The sequence below is a fragment of the Epinephelus lanceolatus genome, chromosome 16, assembly GCF_041903045.1.
Source record: "Epinephelus lanceolatus isolate andai-2023 chromosome 16, ASM4190304v1, whole genome shotgun sequence".
Classification (NCBI taxonomy): domain Eukaryota; kingdom Metazoa; phylum Chordata; class Actinopteri; order Perciformes; family Serranidae; genus Epinephelus; species Epinephelus lanceolatus.
In genome coordinates, this window is record NC_135749.1 from 21,794,853 (window position 1) to 21,821,881 (window position 27,029).

At 40.6% G+C, this 27,029-nt stretch overlaps 1 protein-coding gene across 1 annotated transcript; it reads left to right on the forward strand.

The window, feature by feature from the left end:
• On the forward strand, positions 1-26,367 carry dennd3a (DENN/MADD domain containing 3a). The gene is made up of 30 exons (XM_033638100.2): positions 1-209; positions 5,618-5,706; positions 6,398-6,553; positions 6,721-6,856; positions 7,429-7,544; positions 7,668-7,789; positions 7,890-8,001; positions 8,149-8,268; positions 8,475-8,573; positions 8,715-8,834; positions 10,088-10,203; positions 10,523-10,678; positions 10,783-10,879; positions 10,998-11,101; positions 11,418-11,623; positions 11,711-11,870; positions 12,904-13,060; positions 13,317-13,539; positions 15,570-15,649; positions 16,865-17,044; positions 17,224-17,394; positions 18,705-18,834; positions 19,111-19,218; positions 20,958-21,055; positions 23,343-23,497; positions 23,689-23,755; positions 23,933-24,005; positions 24,113-24,231; positions 24,329-24,466; positions 24,585-26,367. Exons 2-30 carry the CDS (start codon positions 5,626-5,628, stop codon positions 24,777-24,779), a joined length of 3,795 nt encoding a protein of 1,264 aa, XP_033493991.1. The 5' UTR covers positions 1-209; positions 5,618-5,625; the 3' UTR covers positions 24,780-26,367.
• The last annotated feature ends 662 nt before the right edge of the window (positions 26,368-27,029 follow it).

The window sequence follows — 27,029 nt, forward strand, 5'->3', positions numbered from 1 at the left end:
CAGACCCGCGGTAACCCACACAGTGTGTGTGTGTGTGTCAGCAAGTTGAATCACAGCATACTGTAAAAGTCAGAGACAGCATTGAAGTAAGTAATGTAGCGTTGAGACGTTATAATAAGTTTATGATAGCCAGCTGGAGCTAACGTTAGCTTACTTCTCACCAGTGTGACTTAAGCGTCTGTCCAGTGGAAATGACCGAGTGAAACAAGGTGAGTCTTTGATTTTAACGTTGCTGTTTCAAGAATCTTGCTCGACTGGTCTTAACAAGTCAGTTTCATGTCCTTTAACTAACTTTACAGCATTGTCAGCTGTAGTTACAAAACGTTGTGTGTATTATGTGAACATTACCGACGGTTTGTTCTGCTGACAGCTGGGTGAAACTGATCCTGCATGCTAACATGACCCGTTTGCTCTGTTCTAATTGATTTGGGCTGTATAATTACATGGTAAATCTGAGGGATGTGCCTTGGCTCACAACCACATGTTGCTCATTTTTTGGCACTTTTCCACCTGCCCGCCAAATCATAAACATACCCTAGTTTAATATCTGCGACATACAGGTTGTGTCAACATTAATTTTAAAGGTATTTATCTAGTGAACAGTGTTACAAACCGAGGGAGGCAGGTTGATAAGAGACAGATTTACTACAGCATGTTTGTCTTTATTTTGTTTACTGGTTCAGGTCATGAATGATAAGCTCTAGTTTTCTCCCACACCAACCAAAAGCTAGTACATTTTGGTGCCCATTAAAGGGGCATGCCACCCATTTTAAGAGTTCACCCTCCTCCCGTGTCCCAGAAGAGCTCAGTAAATACCTGAGAGCATGCACTGTACTGTTTGTCATTTCACTGGGATGTAAAGTGAGAGGCTACTCTATTTGCAGTGCTTATTGTGCAGCCCTAAGATGCAAGGTGGAGTAGATGAATTCTCCCAGTCTGAAGTTCAAATTCTAGCTTTGGTAGCAGGTCTAGACCGGAAAATGTATTTGTACACAACAGTAATTGCAAAGAAATGCAATGGGTCAACAGAATCAATGACCCGTTTACTGTCTGTTGGACTGTAAATTTGCAATTTAAAACTCCATCTGACTTGATTGGTACAAGTTTGCAAACACTAGCAGGTCTGTCTCAAAGCACAGAAAGCTTTGGAAGCAGACTTCTTCAAAATGTATTTTCGCTTCTATAATATACCTGCTTACCCTGCAGTTGCTTGGTGAAATTGTCGGCTGCATCAAAGCAGCTTCCACTATGAAATATATGAAGCCAAACGTGTTTGTTAAAGCTCCTGGACAGCTTCTGCATGTCTGCATGGAGGCTACGCTCCCCAATCAAGTCACAACTATATTATTGTGAGGTATACTGATGATAAAGTTATTCCACTCAGTAATGTTTTGGTAGTGGAATCTTTGCAAACAATGTGGAATGAAGAAATGAAGCAAAAACAAGCACTGCTTTTGTTCAGAAAAGTGTTGTTTTTGTTTTGTTGTTTTTTTACTCTTTCAGTCTGTCTCAGTCTCACATGCACGACATCTGCTTTTTATTAAGTGTTTATATCACTCTGTGTGTGTGTGTGTGTGTGTGTGTGTGTGTGTGTGTGAAAGAGACTGTCCTGCCACTCCATTTGTGTGAGAAGTTATAAATGTACTATAATGATGGACACTGGTTGAGTTTATGAGAACTGTAATCTTGCACACACTCCTACACGCACTGGGTTTCCAAATTTAGGGGTTTTCAGGGAGTAAATGACTAAAGTTTGTGTGTGTGTGTGTGTGTGTGTGCGTGCGTGTCCGTGACACAGCAGGGTAGTTAGTCAGAGCCCGGAATGGCCTGAAGACAGAGAGAAAGAAAGCAAGCAAGCGTGTCGAAGGTGAAGAGAGACAAGAAAATGGCAAAACAGAGAAGGGGGACAAAACCGGAGAACAATGTGGGATGAAAGAGGAGGTGATAAAGTAGATAAAAGGGGAAAAGTAGGATGATGAGATTAAAGAAGGGTAGAGAGAAGAGAGGGGGAGAGTTGAAAGACATGAAAGAGAATGGCTGAGGAAAAACAGGATAGTTTAACAGAGAACAGTTCCTGGGGTTTTGCCTGTAGCTGCAACTAATGCAAGTCAGATGTGTATTCGTGGCTCTGCCTAACCCAGATAGATAAGTAGGTAGATAGGTGAATTGATCGGCCTTTTTCATGGAAGACATTTTCAATTGTCACAGTAGGAAAAGCACAATATTTAGATATTTAGAATCAATATGTATTGATAAATTGGTACCTTTGACAACACTTACACATACTGTATAGGCTATGCAAACCTCTGTATTGTTGATGCACTGTCCCAACTCTGATTCATTTTAGGTTCCAGATACCTAAAGATACTTAATGGATAATGTTGTAGTTTCATTTTTACTACAAAGAGCACTGTGCTGAGCTCGCACTGATATTTCATACCAGCATATTTTTAGGAAAATATTAACCTTAAATAGGAATCGCCTCACAGCAAGAGGGTTCCTGGTTCGAACCCAGGGAGGGGGAGCCCTTCTGTGCGGAGTTTGCATGTTCTCCCCGTGTCAGCGTGGGTTCTCTCCTGTTACACTAGCTTCCTCCCACAGTCCAAAGACATGCAGGTTACTTGGTGATTCTAAATTGTCCATAGATGTGAATGTGAGCATGAATGGTTGTCTGTCTCTATGTGTCAACCCTGTGATAGTCTGGCGACCTGTCCAGGGTGTAACCTGCCTTTTGCTCAGTGTCAGCTGGGATAGGCTCCAGCCCCTTTGCGACCCCTAACAGGATAAGTGCTTATGGAAAATGAATGAATTAGAGAAACTTAAGTGAGAAAATTAACCTGAAACAATAAAAGATAAGGGGATAAAAAAAGTGGATTTTGAAAAGTGACAAAAGTGACATGCCCCCATTCCCTGTGGTAATTATGCTTTTGCAAATAGGAATACAAATTGGTCAGAGGCTTGGTGTCAGATTAAGAGTGCCTGAAAACCACTTAAAGCAGAAATATCCAAAATAAAGGATAAAGTGAATCTGTTCAAAAGAATTTATTCGGAGCTCAACAGGTGTTGTAGATGAAGGGCACTTGAGCTTATCTGATAGAGCAGTTGTACAACAAGGTAGTGATCAGAATCAATGTGAGTTCTCTCTCAGCAGGATTAAGTGATTCTTCTTAAGGATGGGCTCATGAAGTAGAGTGTTTTCCTCTGTGTTCACTCTCTGGTACAGTTAGTGATACTAACATGGGTTTCCCATCAGTGATTCTGATGACAGAACTGGTTTACTGCACCAGTGACCAAACCCTAACGTCTGTCTGTGTTAGGGTGAGTTAGATGTTTATAGCTATGTCTTTGCATGTGAACGTCTGTGTGTGTCAGCGCACATCTGGAGGAAGTTGCGGGAAAAGAGATTTGGATGCATGTGTGTGCGTGTTTGTGTGTGTGTGAGTAAGAGAAAGTATTGTTATAAGTAAGACCCAAAGATTCTGCTGGTTTTAATTTAGCTGATGCTATATTTTTTTTTACTAATTAGATTACTCAAGCTCCAGTTTTGTCATTTGGAAAACTTGACCTTAGATGATATCAGCATCTGGTTTGGGAATCTTTTGTGAGTCATGGCCATAATGTGAAATCTTTGAACTGTCGCCACAGCTCCTTCTGCTATTGCCGTCACTGATGTTGTCATTTTTACCAGCGGCTCTCTCTAATTATATCTGGTGTGAGTGTTATCTATATCTATATATATCTCTTCTATTACATTGTATGTAATTTTATTAATACATACAGTACAGGCCAAAAGTTTGGACACACCTTCTCATTCAATGCATTTTCTTTATTTTCATGACTATTTACATTGTAGATTCTCACTGAAGGCATCAAAAGTATGAATGAACACATGTGGAGTTATGTACTTAACAAAAAAAGGTGAAATAACTGAAAACATGTTTTATATTCTAGTTTCTTCAAAATAGCCACCCTTTGCTCTGATTACTGCTTTGCACACTCTTGGCATTCTCTCCATGAGCTTCAAGAGGTAGTCACCTGAAATGGTTTCCACTTCACAGGTGTGCCTTATCAGGGTTAATTAGTGGAATTTCTTGCTTTATCAATGGGGTTGGGACCATCAGTTGTGTTGTGCAGAAGTCAGGTTAATACACAGCCGACAGCCCTATTGGGCAACTGTTAAAATTCATATTATGGCAAGAACCAATCAGCTAACTAAAGAAAAACGAGTGGCCATCATTACTTTAAGAAATGAAGGTCAGTCAGTCCGGAAAATTGCAAAAACTTTAAATGTGTCCCCAAGTGGAGTCGCAAAAACCATCAAGCGCTACAACGAAACTGGCACACATGAGGACTGACCCAGGAAAGGAAGACCAAGAATCGCCTCTGCTTCTGAGGATAAGTTCATCCGAGTCACCAGCCTCAGAAATCGCAAGTTAACAGCAGCTCAGATCAGAGACCAGATGAATGCCACACAGAGTTCTAGCAGCAGACCCATCTCTAGAACAACTGTTAAGAGGAGACTGCGCCAATCAGGCCTTCATGGTCAAATAGCTGCTAGGAAACCACTGCTAAGGAGAGGCAACAAGCAGAAGAGATTTGTTTGGGCCAAGAAACACAAGGAATGGACATTAGACCAGTGGAAATCTGTGCTTTGGTCTGATGAGTCCAAATTTGAGATCTTTGGTTCCAACCGCCGTGTCTTTGTGAGACGCAGAAAAGGTGAACGGATGGATTCCACATGCCTGGTTCCCACTGTGAAGCATGGAGGAGGAGGTGTGATGGTGTGGGGGTGTTTTGCTGGTGACACTGTTGGGGATTTATTCAAAACTGAAGGCACACTGAACCAGCATGGCTACCACAGCATCCTGCAGCGACATGCCATCCCATCCGGTTTGCGTTTAGTTGGACGATCATTTATTTTTCAACAGGACAATGACCCCAAACACACCTCCAGGCTGTGTAAGGGCTATTTGACCAAGAAGCAGAGTGATGGAGTTCTGCGGCAGATGACCTGGCCTCCACAGTCACCGGACCTGAACCCAATCGAGATGGTTTGGGGTGAGCTGGACCGCAGAGTGAAGGCAAAGGGGCCAACAAGTGCTAAACACCTCTGGGAACTCCTTCAAGACTGTTGGAAAACCATTTCAGGTGACTACCTCTTGAAGCTCATGGAGAGAATGCCAAGAGTGTGCAAAGCAGTAATCAGAGCAAAGGGTGGCTATTTTGAAGAAACTAGAATATAAAACATGTTTTCAGTTATTTCACCTTTTTTTGTTAAGTACATAACTCCACGTGTTCATTCATAGTTTTGATGCCTTCAGTGAGAATCTACAATGTAAATAGTCATGAAAATAAAGAAAACGCATTGAATGAGAAGGTGTGTCCAAACTTTTGGCCTGTACTGTATATGTATGATTTAGTAAATTATTTGGAAATTCAGTTTAGGATTGCTTTAGAGATAAAATCAAATGTCTGTTTTTTGATATTATATTGAGACACTGTAAGGAAAAAATCTACCTCAGTACAAATGTTAAGAAAATTGTTGATGGTTGACACACCTATGTGATAATGACCTCACCTCATATAAATGCACTTTGTGTGTGTGTGTTTCTGGCAGTGTGTGAGATGGCAGAGCTCCCGTCTGGACTGCTGGAGGCATGTGTGGTGGTTGGAGCCTCCAGCGATAAGCTTCGAGACATAAACCAGGTATATATACACATTCAGAAAAAAAACCATGTGCACACTGTCAAACACATAAGCTACGCAGTATGTAGACATACAGATGTCGACATCTATATCTCAGTTACAGTTGAGACATTTCTGAGGTTTCCAAATCACTGAAATACACTTCCATATTTTAGCTCTTCTGTTATGAGGTTACTATTGAATGGACCTTTTGCACCTGGGCAGTTAATCTCGACAATATGAACAGGTGTACATGGTATCTAACCTTGAAATAGTTAACAGTGTACAATGAATAAAGGTTTATGATTTGACACAAATAAACAATTGAGTTCTAATATAAATCAAACCATCTGTGGCATGCAACAGGTAGGCTCTACCTAGATTTGATTGGTCAGATGCATTAAAAATGCATTAGACATTTTCAATGGCTACAATAGGGGTTAATTCTGAAAAAAGTAAAACAAACAAAACGCATTTTAGAATATTTATTTGCAGTGTTATGTGCGGTCAAGGTTTCTTCCTCTTATATTTATGTATTCGTTCCTCACAGCTTCATATTTGCATGCACTTCAACATTTTATCCTGAAGTAACTGAATTATTAATACAACTTAAAAAAAGACACCAAAATAGATTTTAATTGGGTGCCAATATGTACTCTGACTTCTCAGTTGTCCAACCTATAACCCTAACTATTTCCAAACTGTGTCACAGCTTCATCAGCAGAGTAAGTTAACCGAACCCCCTGTGCTGGAAGCTGAGGTCCTGCAGGTCCATGCCCCACCGTTTGTTTCCAAGGAGACCAACTCCAGCCAGTTGATTGGTCCAGCTTTCAGTCGTGTCCAGAGGAGAAGGAGCTTCATCAAAAAGGTAAGCAAAATAGTTTTGAAGTAAATTTGAGACCGTTTTTGGATAGTCTTTCAAACATCATACACGTGGATAAAGGATTGGGCATTTCAGATCACATTTAGCAACATTTTTGTTTATCACATTCAAAAAGTAGAATCCATATTTGTTGTCTTTCTGTTTGTTTGCAGAAGAGGCGAGATCGTGCTGCAGAGACGTTGTCCAATGGAGAAACAACCAATCGTAGTGAAACACCCTCTGCGACAGAGGACATCAGTGTTCCAAAGGATCTGGACCTCATCGCCTTGCCGCAGCTCTGTTTCCCTGGTATACTGTGTTTCCTCTTCCTTAACATGACCATGTTTTGTTTTGAATAACACTATAACAATAGTGAGACATCTGTTTCTTCTGTAAATACAACAGTCTGTTACCTCAGTAAGGCCAACGGTGACTGTATGATAAGCAACAAGTTCTTACATTTGCCTGGTGTGCTAGACTTACTTCTTCAGTGCAAGACGTGACATGTCGAAACCTTGATCTCTAAAGATATAGCCATGATGTGACTGATCTTGCTGCACTGTGGTTACCATCATGGATCACCATCTTGCCTGAACAAAGTCCCACATCACAATCTTGTGCTACCATCATGAATCACTATCTCGCTAAAAGTCCACAATGTAGATGACACATCAGATCCACCCACTGGTGTGCAGACTTGTCCTGCCTTCCTACCCTCCAGCCATATGTCTTTTAATAAAATGACAAAAATCTGAGTTCCACAGTCGGTATTGCGACTTGGATTTTCATCTGAATGTATCTCCTTTATGACATGAACGCCACATTCAGCTTAACTCTGCTTAAAAGGCGTATCTTGAGACTTCTTTGTTTCCATTGGATAGGTGGTCTTCAGTTAGCGAATGAGCAGAAGGAAGACAGTTATCACTTCCTGGTTTTTACTGACCTGTTTGGGAACCGAACCCATGGAGTTGTCGTGCGGTACTACAGAGCTGTACAGGTGCAAACACACACACACACACACACACACACACACACACACGCGCAAACAGAAAATCATATTGAATCAAATGAAAGCAGGCAGTTGTTTCTCACTGTCTGTCCACTCTGTCGGTTCTATCAGGAAGGTGCTGTCCAGAACGGCCACAGGTGGAACTCATCGAAGGTCCGTCTCTATACACCCTTTGCTGTATGTGTCATCTCCAAGTTCCCCTACTACAACGCTCTAAAAGACTGCTTGTCATGGTAATAATTTCTATCGCACACATAGAGCTGATTGAAAACCTAGTTTTTGGTTAAGGAGATTAGATGACGAGTCAAACCTGTCTCTGCCTCCTCATCTCAGTCTCTCAGTCCAATTGCGGCCTTCAAGACAAGCTGACTTTGAGGAGACAATAAAGGAATTCTCAGCCAAGCTGTCCCTGGTCCCTTTACCACCTCCTGGACAGCTACATGTGGTGAGAAAACACTTCTTCCCCCTCTCTGTCTCAGTTGAGACATCTCACTGTTTGTCTCTCACCCTCTATCTTTACTTCTCTCTGTGTGAGACCAGTTTCAGTTGCTAGATGTTGATAGTAAAATGTGTGTGTGTCTCTGTGTGTTAGTCCTTCAGCCTGCGTCCTCTTCATGTGGTTCTTTCATCAAGGGAGGATCAAGACAGCCCTGTTATTGACATCGACCTGCATCTTCCTTTCCTCTGTTTCACACACACAATGCTGCTCCAGGTAATGTAGAACACAGAAACTGGTATTGCATGGCATATAAGCACAAGAAAAAGTTATAATGTGATGTTAAACTTATTTATGTAATTCATATGAAGGTATTTTTATTGCGTTTATGGGTGCTGTTTAGATGTACAAGAGGCAAAGGGAGGTCCTTCTTTTTATAAACTACATACTAAATATTTAAAATGATGTCCATCTCTCTCTAGGTGCTGTCCTGCCTCCTCCAAGAGCAGAGGCTGGTATTCTTCTCTGCTGATTATGCCAGACTCACTCTGGTCGCAGAGAGTTTGCTTCTGTACCTGCAGGTCAGTGGAGATGGAACATTGTGTCTTATATTTGCAGGAATTTTTTTTTCTTTTTGCTCAGAAAGGATATGCTGAAACTTCCTGCAGCATCCACTTTGTCGTCTTTTAATCTGTCTTCTGTTCCTCTGACATCTGTTTCAGCCTCTGTCCTGGCAGCAGCCCTATGTTCCTGTCTTGTCCCGAGGAATGCTGGACTTCCTCATGGCTCCTACTGCCTTCCTGATGGGCTGTCACATCAGTCATTTTGAAGAAGTCGCTGCAGTGAGTACAACAATTCTCTGTCTACAGACTTTCTTACCAGCATCAAGGCCTGGCTACCATCTTGGCTTTTTGTTTTGGGTCAAGTTATGTCGGCAAATCTGACCTTTCTTGCCACAAAATGATGGGAGCAGTGTTTTAGGATTTTGGCTTTAGTTGGTATAAAGTGAATATCCATCCTGTAATGTCTCCCTTTACTAGAAAAGACATGTAATTATTGTTGGAGAGCTATGATCATTTTACAAGTAATAGTCAGAATCAGTGGAAATAATATGTAAATACAAGGAGTGTAAGAAAGTGTCAGTCTTTAATTAATAGTTTACAGGCTTAGATCAGTGGCGGTGGTTCATTTTGTGTTGTGTTTAAACCCTGACCGCTTGATCCTTCAGTGTTGTAAACTATCTTCAGCCATTTGACTCTTCCACTTCAACATAACAAGATATTGCAAGTGCAAACACAAAGAACACAGGACAATGCAACAGCCAGAGTCATAAAGTGTGCACTGTTAATACTGACAGTATTCCTAATAGTTGCAATATATTGCATTGCCTACAGCATGGCAATATATGGAAGTGTAACCCCTATTACTACAATTTTGACCTATCACCTTTTTACCATTTCCCAAAGAGTGCAAGGCTCTTGGCTGTCTAGTTAATATCAGAGCTGTCATTAAAGGTATACTGCGCAAAATTGTTGGTTACTGTTTGCAAACATGCTCGCCTGCAAAAGTGAAAGTAAAAGCCTTGCAATATTTGTATTTTCCCAGTGCTCTGTCTTTTGGTTGCCTGCTGTTTACAGTCATCTGGTCGCTACCTTTTTATAAAGCCCTGACCTCACCTGAGCGTTGTGGGGGAACACACCTATAAACGTCCCGAACACAGAAAATAAGAAAATACAGGCAGAGGGCAGAGTGTCTGCAGAAAAATACACTGCCTAACACTTCTAGTGGGTCATAAGTGATGATTGAGAGGGATTTTTTTTAAGGAAAATCCTGCATAGTATACCTTTAAGTATTGTTTAAATTGCTACTGCGTAATTCAAATGACCAGTCTTTTTGTAGCAGTCTTGTTAGAGCTCACATTCTCCACAGCAATCATCTTTATTCAGTGTCTTACAGTAGCTTAGTTCATATATTTAACAGTGGCTGTCTGTTAGTCTGACAGAACAGGGCACAGTCTGATTGTGTTAAATGAATGAATTGTACTCTTTGTTCCTACGATACATGCGTGTGTGTGTATGTTTATGTTTGTGTATAGGAGACAGAGGAATTAATTCTGGTGAATGTTGATGACGGCATCATTCAGTCATCATGGTCTGAAACCACTGACCTACCAGCTATTCCCCTGGCTGCAGCTGAGAGCTTTATGTCAAGGTAGCACACACACACACACACACACACACACACACTGTAAAAGTAAACTGCTGGTTGTAAATTCTCTCTACTCATGGGCAGAAACACTATGTTCAACAGTGTAGCACCACTTTATGGTGCAGAATTTAGGTTTACTAGAAATCATTTTGACACTGGACGCGACAGTAGACTGTAGGCAGATTTGGAACTAAAATTAAATCTCTAGCCTAAATACCTGCCAAATCAAATTACAAAAGGAACACAAGTTAAACAGCTGAATTAAATAGTCCTATAAGGTCTTTCTGAACCGTTTGAGGCTCACATACTTGTGTGTGTCTAGGGCCGAGTGTCTCCAGCTTCACTATGACTTGGAGCTGTGTCACCTTGGAGCAGGCACTGATGCCAACACCCTGCGATGCCAACGCAGAGACTGGCAGACACGCCTCAACACACAGATACAAAACATTGCTCTGGAGCTAGTGGTCAACATCTTCAGGTATCACTGTGTGTGTGCGGTTCTTTTAGACTAATCTTTCCTCTCTGTTTCTGCATGTTTTAACTGTTCTTCTGTCCATCTCTCATTTTTCATCACTTTGTCAGAGGCGTGCAGGACTTTCTAAACCATGAACACAGAGTTTTTAACAGTGAGGAGTTTCTAAGGACCAGGGAGCCAGCAGACCAGCCCTTCTACAAAAAGGTACACTCACAGATTTAAAAACACAGACACACACACTAGCACACACACAAACACACACACACACACACACCAACTCTGACAACCTGTGCTGCATGCTTCTCTTTGTTGTTGTCCCCAGGTATTAGAAACGCATATCTTTCACTCATTCCTGCGAGACAGGCTGAACAGGAAACGGGACACCTTCAGCCGCATGGAGCAGAACACACGTAACCATGCACACAGGTATGATGCTGGCATGATGTCATGACTGAGGGACAGAAACCAGGCAACAATGAGGGGAGAAAGTTGAGAGCTTAGCAGAAAAATAGTGCTTGTTGCAACGTTAAAACAAGTACATTTTGAAATTTATGTCAATTCCTTTTTTTTTAGGTTACACATGTAAAAATGCTGACATCACATGAGACACAGTCATGTAAAGTAGTTGTAGTTCACAGCACAGCCCCCATGTGTGAAAATTACATTGACTTTACATTGTATTTCAATATTGATTATGCAATGTTGGCAAAGTTGATAATTAAACCTCGTTGTCTTTCCCCAGGAATCGTGCGATGACCGAGTCTCCTCGGCGTCCTCTCATGTCCGATCTGTCCAGGTCTGGCTACAGCAGCTACGCCAGCCCTAACGACAGACTGAGCAAGAGGCTGGGAGCAAGCCTGCCTAACCTGGAGCATTCTGCCAATGACACTGTGACTGCCATCGGCTCCAACAGACCAGCCTCCCTCAGGAAGATTACGCCTGATGTTGGTGAGTGCTGATGAAGGAAATGGGTTAATGGAAAGTGGAAGTCAATAAAAAGTCAAACTATTTGTTATTTCCTTTGTCACCCACCAGGGTTGAGGTTTCCTCAGAAAGCGGTGAAGGTTTTCCGCCTCCCAGAGTTCCCCCCTCCGCTGGCCTATCATTACGTCAAGAACTATTATTCTGACATGGTTGCTTCCTTGGGGAAGGCTATTAACGGTACACTGCCTGAGGAGTCTGCACTGTTGGCCAGGTACTTTGAGTTTTGATATCTGAATGATTTTTATTTATTTATTTATTTTTTTCAAAAAAGAAATGCTGATACAGTGTATTAGTACTTCAGGAACAGTATTTGCGTGTGACTCGTTCAGATTTATTTTAACAGTTTGTAATTCCTGAACCATAAAGTGTTGTATCCCATGAGTTGTGACATTTTTAAAGCATTCACACTGCGGTGAGTGATAGTGTCATTTTGTGTGAATAATTCAGGGAAAATAGAAATCAGTTTGACAATTGCAAGTTTTACTGAAGTAAAATTACACTAATATATTGGAATAAATCATTGACCAAGATAAAAATGGTGGTGGCTGTGGCAAGGCAGTTAGATCCACCAATTGAATGATGGGTAGTCGATCCCTGGCTCCTCCACTCTGCATGTTGAAGTATCCTTGGGCAAGATACTGAACCTGAATTGCTCCTGATGCCTATGTCATCATTGTGCAACTGCATGTGAAGTTCAAACTGAGTTGTAGGTGACATCTTGTATGTTAGCCTCGGCCACCATGAATGTGACTTTTAGTGGTCAGAGGACTAAAAAGGCGCTATACATGTTCAGTCCATTTATCATTTAGCAAAACACACACATGGTTCTTAACATGGAGGTGGCTGAGGCGGCGGCTAGCAGCTAATGGCAACTGTGCAGACAAAGCAAACTTTGCAAACAGTGGGGGGGAAACTTAGGGCAAGCACTCCCAGTATCAGTGGTAACCACTGTGTAAGTGCAACGCAGAGCCGCTGCAGTGAACTAGCCCTTGGGGTACACATATGTACGAATATGTCAGTATAGCCGGACTGCCTTACCACAACAAAGCACAGAGAAGCTCGGATTACAACACACAGAGGTAGCATGCCTTCATTCTCTGCTCAGGACGCCATTACTCCACTATAACTTTACATAGCAAAAAGTTGTTTGCTGCTATAGTAATGTTCTGAATGTCATCTGACTTCTAGACAGATTAATAACCCTCATCAGACATCTAAACCAGTCTGTCTGTCTGTCTTTCTAGGTACCACTACCTGCGGGGTTTGGTAAACACTGTGTCCAACAGGCGTCTGGATGCACTGGAGGACTTCCAGAGTCTTTATAAGACCGACTCGGATATTTTCCCATCTCAGATGGTTAAGTCACTGGTTGACTCTCTGCCAGAAGCTGAACGGTTACAGGTCAGTCCATCATGATTTTAAACACTGTGATGTACTGTGCTAGTTTTAAATACTGTTATCTGGATTCACCTCAGTTAACTGCATCAAGTGCACCTGATTTATACAAGTTGGTCACATTGAGTAAAAGCAGTCATATTTTTGTTGAGGTGTATAACACATTAAAAAATCATTTGGCAAAGAAACACCAGCTCAAGAAGAAGTAATTATAACCCTATTGATTAGCACTGTGATAACAACTGACAGAATCTCTCCACAGGCGGACGGACGACCAGAACTGAAGCGGCTCATCAGTCGGGTCAAGAGGGACCAGGAGCGGGAACGTGCACGCAACGGCAACGGGCATGAGGAAGGTGCCGTGAAGCGTTTCCAGCTGCCGAAAAAATACATGCAGCTGGAGGAGTTTGTGAAATGTATCCAGGAGTCTGGCATCGTAAAAGACCAAGGAACCATACATAGACTCTTTGACGCTCTCACTGTGGGTAAGTAGTGCAGTGTGCTGCAGATGCATATGTGTGTGTGTTTATACAGTAAAACCATATTATGTTATGTAAATGCACATTTGTGAGAGCAGCTCAGGCTTTTCCCATTTTTTCTGGTCAAACAGGCTGTCCTGAAAAACTTTTCTCAACTCCAAGGCGTCTTAAACTGCCTCAGCAAGCACACACACACACACACACACACACACCTCTCCTTCTCCCTTTTTCCAGGCAAACATTTATTCCCCGGGTTAATCATTACCTCACCACTTCTTGAAGAAGGAGAGTTTGTCATGCAGGGCTGTTTGGTGTTGTGGGTGTAACCAGGGCTCCAGTGGTCATTTACTGGCATTTAGGTGGTGGCTAATGGTAATTTAAAAGTTAAAGTCAACTCAACTCAAAAATGTGTTTTTCTTAGGTTTACATTCCCTAAAATGTGTTTTTAAAGATTATGTTTTTGGGCAGTTTTTTGCCTTTAATGACAGTACAGCTGAAGATAGATAGGGATTGAGGGAGAGAGAGAGAGGGGGGATGACATGCAGCAAAGGCCGCAGGAAGGAATCTAACCTACGCCTCAGCAAATGGCTCAGCCTATACGGGGCGCGCACTCTACCAGGTGAGCTAGAGGTCACCCCACATCCCCTAAAATATCTATAAATAACAATGTCTTCTTGTATTTGTGCAAAGTTTGTCACTGGAAAGGTGTTTTCACATTCCTCTACTGAAAATCTGAGATTGAAACATATGCTGGGTAAGATAGATCATTAGTAACTTAACTAATACGAAAGCCAATCAATGTCTTATACGACAGATATCGATGACAAATATCAGTGGGGGGGGGGGGGCAGACTTTTGACACCTGAAATCAGTACTGAGAGCAGAGTGGGCTAGTCAGTACAGAGAGCAGAATTAGCATTAGCATAGTGAAAGTTTTGACAGCAAACAGGATAGTGTGTGTGCAGTTTTTGGATGTAAACCAGACTCTGGAGCTTCCTTCCGCATCATAGCTGATATTATTGTATGTTTCACAATCACTAACGCTGTGTCAGCCACTGCCACTTACAAGCTAACAAGCTAACAGACTGCATAAACAAATAAAAGATGCAAACCACACTAATGATTCTGATGCATCTGCTAGGTGCTGATTGTGGTGCACAACTGGTCTTGATCTAACTGAGGCTTGAACATGCATGGCTAAATCTCTGTGATGTTTTCTCTAATACTAACGCTAGCCATCTGAAGGTGCACTGCTCAAACATTATGAGCAGCCAGTAGCAAGTAATGCCAGCCAACGTGAGAGCCACAGTGACCTGACAACATTCCTGTGATCCCAGATTTGTCAAAGGCACGTAAACAAGATTGACGAGATATTTGAGTCATAAGAAAGCTCTGAACTGAGTAAGGAGGGATATTTGTTTTTAGCCTAAGAAGGGGGAGGAAGGGAATTTGGAGAGGGGGAGATGAGGTACTTTCTCAAAAGTGGAGGTTTCAGCCAAAATCGCATGATGGAAAACGTTCTTCAGGAAAAAAGAAGTGCAAGCTTATCTTGCCTTCCGCATTATGTTATTGGAAAAAGCGAATGAACATCCTGAGGTTTAATAAGCAAACGTTAAGTTTTTCTTTCCTTTTCTCCTCTTAATCAGAGGTCATCAGAGATTTTGGACAATATGAAGTCATTGTCCTGTTGTGCTTTTCTGAAGTAATAGTGAAAACTAAACTTTACGATTGCTCAGCAGCCATTGACAGAGGACTGTGTATGCATGGGAGGTTGGTGCAAGGGGCAGAGCACAGACTGTGGACTGTATGTAGTCATTATGTACAGTAATGACGACAACCCCCAACTGATCGCTCTGCAGGCGTGCTGGCAGAATAGGAAAAAGAGCTGCTGCCAGATTCTTGCATGTTTGTGTGTGTGAGAAAGTATGAAGCTGAGCATTTCTATAAATGTTGCTCAGTCAACCATTTCAGGGTAAATGAAGATCAAAATATAGTTTGTAAACTCAGTGAAAGTGTGTTTGCTTGTTTTCTTGCAGGTCATCAGAAGCAGGTTGGTCCAGAGTTGTTCAGAGTTTTCTACACCATCTGGAAGGAGACTGAGGCCGAGGCACAGGAGGTCTGTGTATATAGGTTTTGCTTGTATTATACAGCTTAAGCCCCTTTCCCACTACACAGAAAACTCTAACATCTGGCCTTTGTATTTAATGGGAAAGGTTACAATAATCTTTAACTCCTGGGTCAAATGACTGCAGTACTCACGGGTATTTATCAGATCCGATCTGCTTCAGTCGGCAGTGAGGGACTTACGATACCCAGGTGGATGTTTAAAATGTAGTCAGCACCGACTTTGAGAGACTAAATCAGTAAGAGATATAAAAAAGAAGAAACCACCGTAACATTTTCTCTGACCTACATGCTGCTTTCTACTGTTTACTAACCTGTTGTCCAGTCTGTCCATGCACAGCTCTGGTCTACAGGCAATGGGAAAGAAGTCTATGGCCTATTTTTTTAACATGTTTTCCCACATTCAAAAAGCTAATTTTGGTGGAAAATGGTATTTAAGCCCCAAATTTTGAATATACTCTAAGTTGTAATGTGGTCATGTGACATATAGGTGGAAAATCAGTAATTTTGTGCTGTCAGCTGATCATAATTCAAACTATAAGCTTATTTTACCTCTGCTTACAGGCAACGACATCAGGAAACGTTCATTTTGTTGTTGAGCAGTAGAGCTTGTATTAGTTTAGTTTAATTATAATTAAACTAATTATAAGTTTGTGAGAAAGAAAGATTGAGTTGCAGTGTGATGGTAATCCACAGCTGAGGTCTCCTGTATCTGATAGAGAACCCAGTGTCTTTCGGTGATGCAAATGATTCACATGTCAAGGGTTGCCTTAAAAACATCTGATAAATGTTATAAAGAAAGGATCTTAAAAAGATTGGTAGAGAAAGTGGCAATATCATTTGAGTTGCCAGTTGTAATTAAAGGTCAGCAATGAACAAAACTATTTAACTGATATGATCAGGTTTTGTTTGTTTTTTTAACTACAAATTGAATGAATGATTCTTCAAAGTCAAATTTTCATCAAGTAAAACACCAAAGAGTTTAAAGATACAGTGATTTCTGATAAACTGAATGAATTATTTTAAATTATAATAACTTTTAAGGGTGTTAAATGCATTTTCTGGTGCAATTTTATAAATAGTTTTAATGTAGTAATGTATTAATGTATTATTTTAACGTCCCTTAACATCGAAGTCAATAAAATGAAACCTATTTTGTTGAAAAGGTTTTCCCTGACCAGTTGACACACTTATATGTGATTTACAGGTGTGCTTGCCAGCATCCGTCTTGGAGCACATTGAGCCCAGCGAGTGCGTCTTCAAGCTGTCCTCCTCTGTCAAGACAAGCCGCGGCGTGGGGAAGATCGCCATGACTCAGCGACGGCTCTTTCTGCTGACTGATGGACGACCAGGTTACGTGGAGGTGGCACAGTATCGAGATTTAGAGGTATGGTTTTCTAAAAATGAAACTAAAGTGAAGAGAAGAAAGGTTCTGAGGGGAGTTCAAAAAAGCGCTTCAGTCAGAACTAGGAGCCTGAAAAATGTGCTGTCAAAGCACCATAGTCAATCTAAGTATGTTGATCCTGCGGAGCAACCTACATCCTATCTTCCTCTCTTTTCCTGCAGGAGGTGAAAGTGTCCTCGGCTCCCTTCCTGCTTCTGCGAATCCCCAGCCTGAAGCTGCGTGTTCGGGGCAGGAAGGAGGCATTTGAGGCCAATTTGAAAACAGAGACCGAGCTGTGGAACCTGATGGTCAAAGAAATGTGGGCCGGGCGCAACATGGCTGACCAACACAAGGTAAAGCTGTAACTGTAGGGTGTAGGTGTGAGCCAGTATGAGGGTGTATTGTATGTGTGGGGGAGAGATATTGTACGTGTGGGGGAATCAGACATTTTCATTTCTCTTTTTCTGTGTGTGTGTGTGTGTGTGTGTGCATGCCTGCACATACCAGTCATTTTGAACTTCAGTGACCTTTGCTAGGTGTGGCTGAAATTCCCTGAGGCGTACACGAACACACACTTCAACAAAGACAGAGGGTTTCCTTTGTGAAACCAGATGATGTAACTGTGACATCTCTGTCTCTCACCTCTACTGTCTTTTCTCATGATAATACAGTGGAAACCACTTACAGTGATCGCAGGGTTCCCGGACATGAAATTCCTGTAAAAGTTATTTAATTAGAAAAACTGTTTTCCAGGCCGGTAAATTGAGAGGATATTTTGGAAAATATTTGAGTTTACATCATTTTGACTATTGTTTGATATATGTTCATAAAAATTATTTTCATTGTCCACTAATCTGTCGATTATTTCTTCGATAAGTTGACTAATTATTTTATTGGATACACTTGCTCTTTAAATAACTCACATTTAGTAATCAAGTAATCTATTTACAGTGTTCATTGTGGGTCTTTTCAGACATGACAACTTACAGAAAAAGAATTTAAAAGTAGGGTGATTCTGTGTTTTTGTTTTTTTTTTACTCTGCACCCGTGATACTTTGCTTCATAGTAATCCTTGTGCTTCCAGCTGACAATCTGAGGCTGGTGCTGGTGTAGTCTAATCAAATGAAAAACAGTCATGGCTGCTGGTGATGGGGACAAAATGAGTGTGCACGGGGAAAGCATCTGTGGTTGGAGCCACTCTCGTTAAGTGGATTAATAATGAAACAGTTGTGCACTTACTGTATTTTGAAACACTAAATAGATTACATTAAATTGCAAAGCTGTTGCTTTATATTGCTGTAATAAATATACAAATGTCAACTGGATGGTAATCTGCATGAAAGACAAAGAAAATTTTTTTTTGAATATAATATCATCCATGTACAGTGATCATTAAAAGAGGTTTCTACTGTAGCATGCTCTTATCAAAGCCTGTTTACATTTATAATTGAATCGGTACCACTGTTACTCCCTAAAATCTATTTTTCTAGACTTGCTTTAACATCAGTTCTTTAAAGTGGCCATCTTTGTTATGTTTTTTAAAAATATACCTTTATATTTGTGAACTTTTAGTATCAGAGGGCACATCTGTTTGACTTTAAATGCATCTAGAAATTCATTTTGACGCCTTTTTGGAATTTGAATAATGTCTCTTTGTCTCCAGGACCCACAGTACATGCAGCAGGCTCTGACTAACGCCTTGTTAATGGATGCAGTAGTTGGCAGCCTTCAGAGCAGTAAAGCCATCTACGCTGCCTCGAAGCTGGCTCACTTTGACCGCATCAGGATGGAAGGTTGGTGATGATTATTGTCGTAGATTTATTCTTGTTTGCTTTACTTTTATCATGTAGAGACTTGTTTTTGGTTGCAGTTTGCATGTTAAAGCCCCTCAGTTAAGACTGGTTTGAGATCATTTGGAAACTTAACTTGTTCCTTAGTACATAATGACTCATCAGAGGCTGCATAGAGATTTTCATTGCCGTTTTGGAGGGTTTTAAGTGCGTGTTTGTGCATTCGCCACCTGTGAAAGGCGAGTTACCTCTCGTTAACAGTGGTTTGTGTGTCTCTAGTGCCGATGATGGTCCCCAAGACAACCGCAGAGACACTGAAGCACAAAATCAACCCCTCACTGGAGCTCGCCGCACCTCAGGCTGTAGATGTACTTCTATACACACCAGGTACCAACTGTAACCAAGCAATCCTTTCAGTTCACTCATTATCGCCACAATGACAACTGTCAGGTTTCTCTGTCTCTCTCAGAGGAGTTTCACAATCACTGACATACACACTGACTGGCAAACATACACACATGACCTTTGCTTTGTCATCCCTTCTACAGTTTCGTCATAAAGCTGCCCATAAAGTTTCTCAACAGCACTTCCTCCTCTGGTCTTCTTTACAGGAACACTAGAAAAGGAAGTCAGACAAACTTTAAAGAATGTATAGGGAGGGAAGCTTCTCCTCAAGGTAAAATTGTCTTAAATACACAAGTCAGCCTTTTAGCTGTGTGGAGCTGTGCCTGACTCAGAATTATGTCTGTTAAATCAGATTTGGCTGTTTAATATGGATATTTGGCTGCTTGTTCGTCTTTTCCCATACACAGTTTGAGTTTGAATCGGTTTTGGTGTGATATTTAAGGTGACAGCGATGTTCAAGTAATCTAGCAGCAAGCCAAGTTAGCCCTACGAGCTAATGCATGCTAATTATGCTAACACTGGGTTGGAAATGAACAACGACATCAAACAAAAGCCAGAGACTGTATCATATTTATTTGCCATGAGCTGTAAATTCACCACCTCAAGGCAGAGGGCAGAAGATGACATTATGTTGGAGCCTCACCGGGCAAAGCCTCTCTTCCTTCGGGCAGCTGTCTCCATCTCACTCAGACTCACCCTGGGTCTGGGTCTACAGCTGCCTGTACTGGAGAGCAGCATGAAAGCAAGGGGTGCTTGTTATCTTGACATAACAAAGCTTGTTTACTCACAGTAACGGATTAATCAACCCATGATCTCGAGAGAACAGCATTAAAAAACAATTGCAAACACAGCTGTTCTGTGCCTCCACACAAAACCTTACCTAAACTCTATATGTTTTTTGTTGTAATCTGTTGCCCATCAGGAGATCCCAGTAATCACATCTGACCTTAAAACAGCAGACTTGTTTGCTGTTATTTATCCCCTTGTGTACAGGCCTTTGACTTTATTGTGCTGGGGCAGACAGGCTGGTGCATTACGTGGCAGGAAGACAGCTTAAAAAGAACTACAAAGCCACTGCCTTCAGTGGATCGACCATCTGGGGCCACTTAGATGCCCGGCTGGTGGCAGACTGACCCCCAGCACTAACACCCTCATGCACACTCATACACAGTGATGCCCTAATGTACAGACACTGTGCAGCTCTTCTGTCGCAGTCAGCTCTCAGATTTCTGTCAGTGAAAAGAACAAATCTGTCTATTCAGATCCACCCTCGCTGCCTCTCTCTGACTCTCTGGTTTGAATATAGGTCACTGAATTGAATTCTTGGAATATGGCCAGTTCACTCCTACTTCTCCCCCCCTCTCTTTCTCTCCTCTCCACACCCTCTCTACTTCTCTCTCCTTCCCTCTCTCGGCCCCTCCTGCTACGAAGTACAGGATGTCACTTTCTTTTTCTTTCCACCAGCGGTGCTTTTAAATGGCGCTGAATACGTTGGGGGAAATCTGACCGTTAGGTGAAGCCTGGGTGGAGTCAGGCAGCAGGGAAAATAGTTTTGAACATGAAGTGTTTCCATTCAAAGTGTTGGTTGATATTCACATTTCCCTCTTGGCCTCCTGGAAAAGTAAACACTGGCAGCTGTGGGTCACATGTTTGTGATAAGGAATTGAGAAATAACTGATAGATATTGCGTGTGTGTGTGTGTGTGTGTGTGTTTGTTTCAGGTCAGTTATGGGTGTCCGTGAGTGTGGGGAAGGTGATGGTGTTCGATGCCTCCAGCTGGTCCCTCACACACACCTGCCACGTTGGGAATGCAAGATTGGTAAAGAAAATACACACACTACACACACACTAATTCTGTAAACTGAGTTTTTCAGAGCCACACCTCCTCAGGTATTTGAAATTGTATCTATCTGTCCTAATTTTTAGACTTTTTGATTTAGACAAAGTTTTTTGTACAAGCTGCTCGAGTTAAAACAACTTTTTTTTGCATTTTTTTTTTAACTTTTTTGTTTTTTAAATGAAAAAGATTTATAGAAAAACATGCATATATTTGAAAAAGAATTGAAATTACATAAGTATCAATAAATAAATGCATGTGTAAACAAATAAATAGAGGAATAAATACACAAGGAAATAAACAAATAAAAGAATAAATAAAGACAAGCTAAATATAATACAGATTAAATAAATAAATAAATAATAAATAATTTAAATTAATACCTAAATAAAGAAATAAATGCAGAGGTTTAAACCGTTTATCTCATTAACATACAGATAAGAATTAATTTAATAAATGACTGTAATTGTATGAAAATGTAGAATAAATGTAAGATATTTATTTATTTATGTCCTGTCTTGATTATCAACAATCGTTTATTTATGTATGCATTTATCTATTTATTTTTCATATTTATTGCAACTCTTATTTATACATTAATTCTTTAAAAAATATTTTTTTGCATTTATTTCTTTCTGTATTTATTTCAGCATTTTTTTATGCATTTGTTTATTTATTTATTTATTCGTGTATTTATTTGCACTTTTTTTTTTATCGATACTTAAGTCACTTTTTATCCTCCTTGCATATGATATCATAAAATGTAATGATACCTAATACTTCTCTGATTCTTAATGTTGTAGTGAACTTGAAGTTGTGGTACTTATCTTATCAGTGAATGAAAGCACTTGGTGAGAAGTTTGACGTCTTCACATCAGTGGACAGAATCAACAGCACATGCATGCCACTGACATCAGATACAGATAAAACTGTTCTCCTCAGGTTTATATTCCTGTATGCTTCACATGAAACAGTGTCACTGTTATCTTCAGACATGCAAGCACATGTTTTAGAAAGTGTGTTTTGAATAGTTTTCATCCCCCCCATGACAAAAACATTTTTATATTGAAAATATAAACAAGTGAAAGTCAGCTGGAGTGTCTTAAAGCTCTTTGGAGAGTGTTCAAGGTAAATGAAGTTAAGGATGAGTGTTAAGTTTTAAGGCTCTGTGCTAATCACTGACCTCCACTGCAAGCATGCAGGTCACAGTCACATGAAGTATGTTAACCCGTGTGAGTCTGTGCGTGTGTTTTCTCTGGACTCAACCATAATATTTGCACACAGCTCACCACCAGGTCACATATTAAACATCTGGACCATGCTCCCTCCTCTATAGTGGTTACTTGAAGTAGGCCAGTATGTTAGTGTAGTTTATTAGACAATGTCACCACCTAGTGGAGAAGCTTAGTATTGCGCAACAATTTTTTCTCCAACACAAAATTTTGAGCACTTTCTGTATAACCCAAACCCAATATAATGCTTATCATTATGCATACCCTGAACTAGTTTATACCTGCTACACGTACCTTTCAGGAGCAGAGACCTACAGAGAGAAGAACGGTCCTACTGTAGATAAACTTTTCTACCTCTAAGGGCTGCAACTAGTGTCACTGTTGATCCATCTTCTTGGGTTTTTTTGTTTGTTTTTTTGAGTCAGTGAATTGTTTGGTCCATAAAATGTCAGAGAAAGTGAAAAGAACATTCGCAAAGAGGGCTTAACGCACTGCACCTTGAGAAAAGACAAGCAAATTTAAACGTTTCCCAAGTTGCATTACACTGAGTTCTCTCGGCCGCTGCAGGAAAGAGTATGTCACAATTACCCAAAGCCCAGTGTGACGTCTTTAAATGTTTTGGCTTGTCCAATTTGCTGTCCAAAACCTTAAAGTTATCAGTTTGCTGTCACATAAGATAAAGAAAAGCAACAAATCCTCATGATGTAAAGCTACAGCCAGCAAATTTTGGGGCATTTTGTGCTGGAGAAATAACTAACCAAGTGTTTAGTCTCGACTCATTTTTAATCACTTGCCTCATTGTTTTGAAGGAAATTTGTGTCACTGATGTGAATGCAGCTGAAAATACTAGAACAAGTATGTAGTTCATGTGAACCTCTCTGTGGACTTTCTTTTATTCATCCAACATTCGGCCCTGAAAGTTTCCATATTCAGTCTCAAAACCTACAGTTTTCCTATATCTCCACACACCCAGTTGTTATGTTCTTTGAGCTGTGTTACTTCTGATGTGTAACATATTTTTGTCTCTCTGTGTTCAGAACTGCATGCTGGGAGTTGATAAGGACCAGGTGTGGATGGGCTCCGAGGACTCGGTTATCTACATCATCAGCATGGTGGCAATGGTCTGTAACAGACAGCTGACTGAGCACAGGGCGGAGGTCACAGGACTGGCCCTGGACACAGACAAATACGGGTAACACACACAAACACACCTCAGCTGTTGCTTATTTAAATCCCACGAAAATGACCAATACTGATGGTGTTTGAGATGTAAATGGAGTTTTGAGTTCGATTTAACTGAGCTGAAGGGAGGAAAAGATACAGATGTACGTGTAAATCAATTCGGCACCCAAGTAACATGTAAATTGCTCAAATGTTCTTCAGCCAGAAGGTGGCGTACTCATGCAGTGCTGAGGGAAGCATCATGGTGTGGGATGTCTCGACACTACAGGTCAGTTTCAAACCAACACTTTTTTTTAAAAAAATCTCTTGTCAAGTTCTAAATAAAACAGCGTGCTATGTACTGTCAAAAAAGGTCAAAGAATCCTCCGTTATTCGAGTCATTTCCCGTTTTAAGAACAAAAATTTTCACTTCATAACTCTGATTTTTGTGTCACTAATCCCTCAGGTGAAGAGGCATTTTCGTCTCTCCTGCGACCGTCTGCAGTCCGTCTACAGCTGTAACGGGACACTGTGGTGCTGTAAGTGTCACACTCCTCTATCTGGAGCCTTCAAACAGGAAACCTGATAGCTGATGATGTGAAATTGAATCACCTCACCCTCTTTTTATGTCTGTCTTTCTCTCCAGGCTCCAGGGACAATATAATGGAGGTGTGGAGGAACGGTTCACTGAAACATCGTCTGAATCTACCAGAGCAGCAGAGAGGATCCATAGCTACATTCAGCTCTATACTGCTGTTACCTGAGGTAACCCCACACACACAGTTTCTCTCTGTGTATTGGTGTGTTTTGGTATCATATTGAAGTGTGACCCTTTGTCCTCTATGTGTTTATGTGTTGTTAGAAGGAAGAGCTGTGGAGCGTTTGTGCCGACTCAGCAGAAGTGTGTATTTGGCACATTAAGGACATTGCCAAACCGTATCACCGCGTGACTCTACAGGACTGCGCAGGATGTTACTGCATGATCAAAGTTAAAAACCAGGTTAATATACAGTACTATAAAAAATATATACATATAAAACACCTACAAATGCCCTATAATCCTGAAGGTGTCATAAAATGAAACCACATTATCCATCCCCTTATTTGTGTTTCTCCAGGTGTGGGTTGGTGGTGTTGGCCGCAGCTCTACCAAAGGAAAGATTTACATCCTGGAGACAGAACGCCACCAAGTCCTGAAGGAGCTTCATGGCCACAACGACAAGGTGACGGCGCTCTGCTCTGCAGAGGATCGGTACGTCCTTAGTGGAGCTGGCAAACATGATGGGAAGATCGCCATCTGGAAGGTGGAGTAGAGAGGTTGACTGACGATTTAAAGTTGGAGCCTGACTTCTTAAAGGTGATTCTTGAGAAGGGTTGTTGATATTTGAACTCAACACCCAAACAAGTACACCCCTTACATCAAGTGCCAGATTTACCGCCCCTCTCGCTCCTGCTGCACACACAGAACAAACAGCCAGGGAACCATGTGGAGATATTGGCTGATTTTGATGAAAAGTGTGTTGGATTAGATTCACTGATTGCACCTTTAAAACTCAAAAAATCTTCAGAAAAGGGAGTAAAGATCTGATCGAAATCCCAGATTTCCATTTGCATCTCAGAGACATGAAGGACTCACATGGCGTCATGTGAATCAACAGGTTTACGTAAAGTGTCACCCGCAGAGCAGCCTCGCCCACCTGCTAAGAAGTGTTGATTTTTTTGGAAATACTAACAGTACTAAACCGGTATTTTTTTGGAGAACATGAAGGACAAATGAAGACTGAAAAAAGAAAAGTGGGATGAAAAGTTCCACTAGATCCAAAGTGCTTCACTTTACTGAAGTTTACACATTTTGTATGCTTTATTTAATACGGTACTCTGCTTTACATTGAGTTTGATGACACTAGTATTATATGGGAACATTGTGTAACTGAGCCTCACCTCCAACTGTGTTTCTGCAGTTGAAAGGACTACACTGAAAACTGTGGGAAAGCCTTGAAGGAGGTTTATTTTAATTGAGGTTTTTCTTTAATGGACAATGCACGGTTGAGAGTGACAGGAAATATGATGCAAGATGATACAAAGTTGGGAGCTGCACTTGACATAGAGCGATACACGTGTCTCAGAGGAACAAGTTTAGTCCTGCAACAACTGGAATCTGATAAAAACACAAACTAAGCACCAACCCCACAGTGTTCGCTCTTGTTGTATTAATATGTTTTTTAATCAAATACTTACCTCATTCTTCTCTATTTATTTCCCTACGAGATTAGTTTTACCTGTGTTACGGGGTTGTTGGTTTAAGCACGTAGAGGCAAAATGTTTTTATGTACAGACTGACAGAGGAGATGAAGGCCAAGTCAAAAGTCACAGCTACAAAATGCCTTGCGCATGTTAAAAATGTAGTTATTTGTAACATAATTGCCACGGTGTCATGTTAAAATGTATTTATAATCTGTAGACATTTGCTTACTGTGTATTTTATATGGATTTCTACTAGTTTATCATTAGTTACTTGTATTATCTAAGTAAAACACAACAGACTGAAGATTTTTTATTTTCGTTTTTTCTATATTTTATTCTATCTGCCTAAAACTTTCTAAACATGGAGTACATAAGGATGTATACCTCTGTTTTTTTAAACAATTACAAGTGGGATAATTTTCAACTTAAGGTTCAACTTCTCTTTTAATGATGTATTTATACACTGTGTGAATATGAAATGTATTCATTTTGTAAACTAAACTTGTAACAATTCCTGCAAGTCAACCATTGATGTATGAATACTGTCTTTAGTGACTTTTGTAAGACTTTATGTAAAAACTGTTTAATATCTTCAAGACCGTTACAAGATTCTTTAATATTTAACCAACAGTGAACAATGTAAATACATACTTTACAAAGAAAGTCTTCAGTTTGTCTTTATTATTTTCAACAGGAGTAAGTTTCAGTTTATTCCCTGTGTGCCTGTTGTTCCCAGCCTGGGGGTTGAGAGTAACTTTTCAGACTTTCTCTGACTTTTTCTTGGGAAAATTGGGAAATTTGACCTTGCTACCAGAAACAGCAACTGATGAGGAAGGGGAGTAGATGCTGCTTCACTTTAAAGTCACAGTACGTACCTTTTTTAGTACACTGTCACTACATCCTGACAGTAGTATATGAGGCAGATAATCTGTCCCTCCAGGATCTCATGGAAAAAAAAACCTTTAATTTGCAGCAAATTTTGTCAAAAAGTGTGATGAAAATTACTGCCCTTTTTTTTTTTTTTTTTTTTGTTTTTTTTTTTAGGGAAATTGCGGCAAATGACAAAAAATGCGGCTAATGATGAGGAAAAAAAGGTGATTTTTTTAAAATTACTACCTTCAAAAAAATTATTCATGTAATCACGTGCTAATCATTCTGAATATTACAAAAATATCTGCAAATGTTTTTTATAGGTCTCTTTAGTTTTATTGAATTAGTTTCAAAACATGGACTCCAATAATGGTGCAAAAAATCCTGAGTGAATATTGTAGCTCTCAAACCAGACAGTGTGACTGTAAAAAAACATGCAAGCTTCATCT

Excerpts from the sequence above, each read along its gene's own strand:
- dennd3a (XM_033638100.2), top strand. The coding sequence starts at position 5,626 with ATGGCAGAGCTCCCGTCTGGACTGCTGGAGGCATGTGTGGTGGTTGGA. Across the intron at positions 10,679-10,782 it reads CTAGTGGTCAACATCTTCAG|AGGCGTGCAGGACTTTCTAA; the intron begins GTATCACTGTGT and ends TCACTTTGTCAG. Across the intron at positions 19,219-20,957 it reads TGTACTTCTATACACACCAG|GTCAGTTATGGGTGTCCGTG; the intron begins GTACCAACTGTA and ends TGTTTGTTTCAG.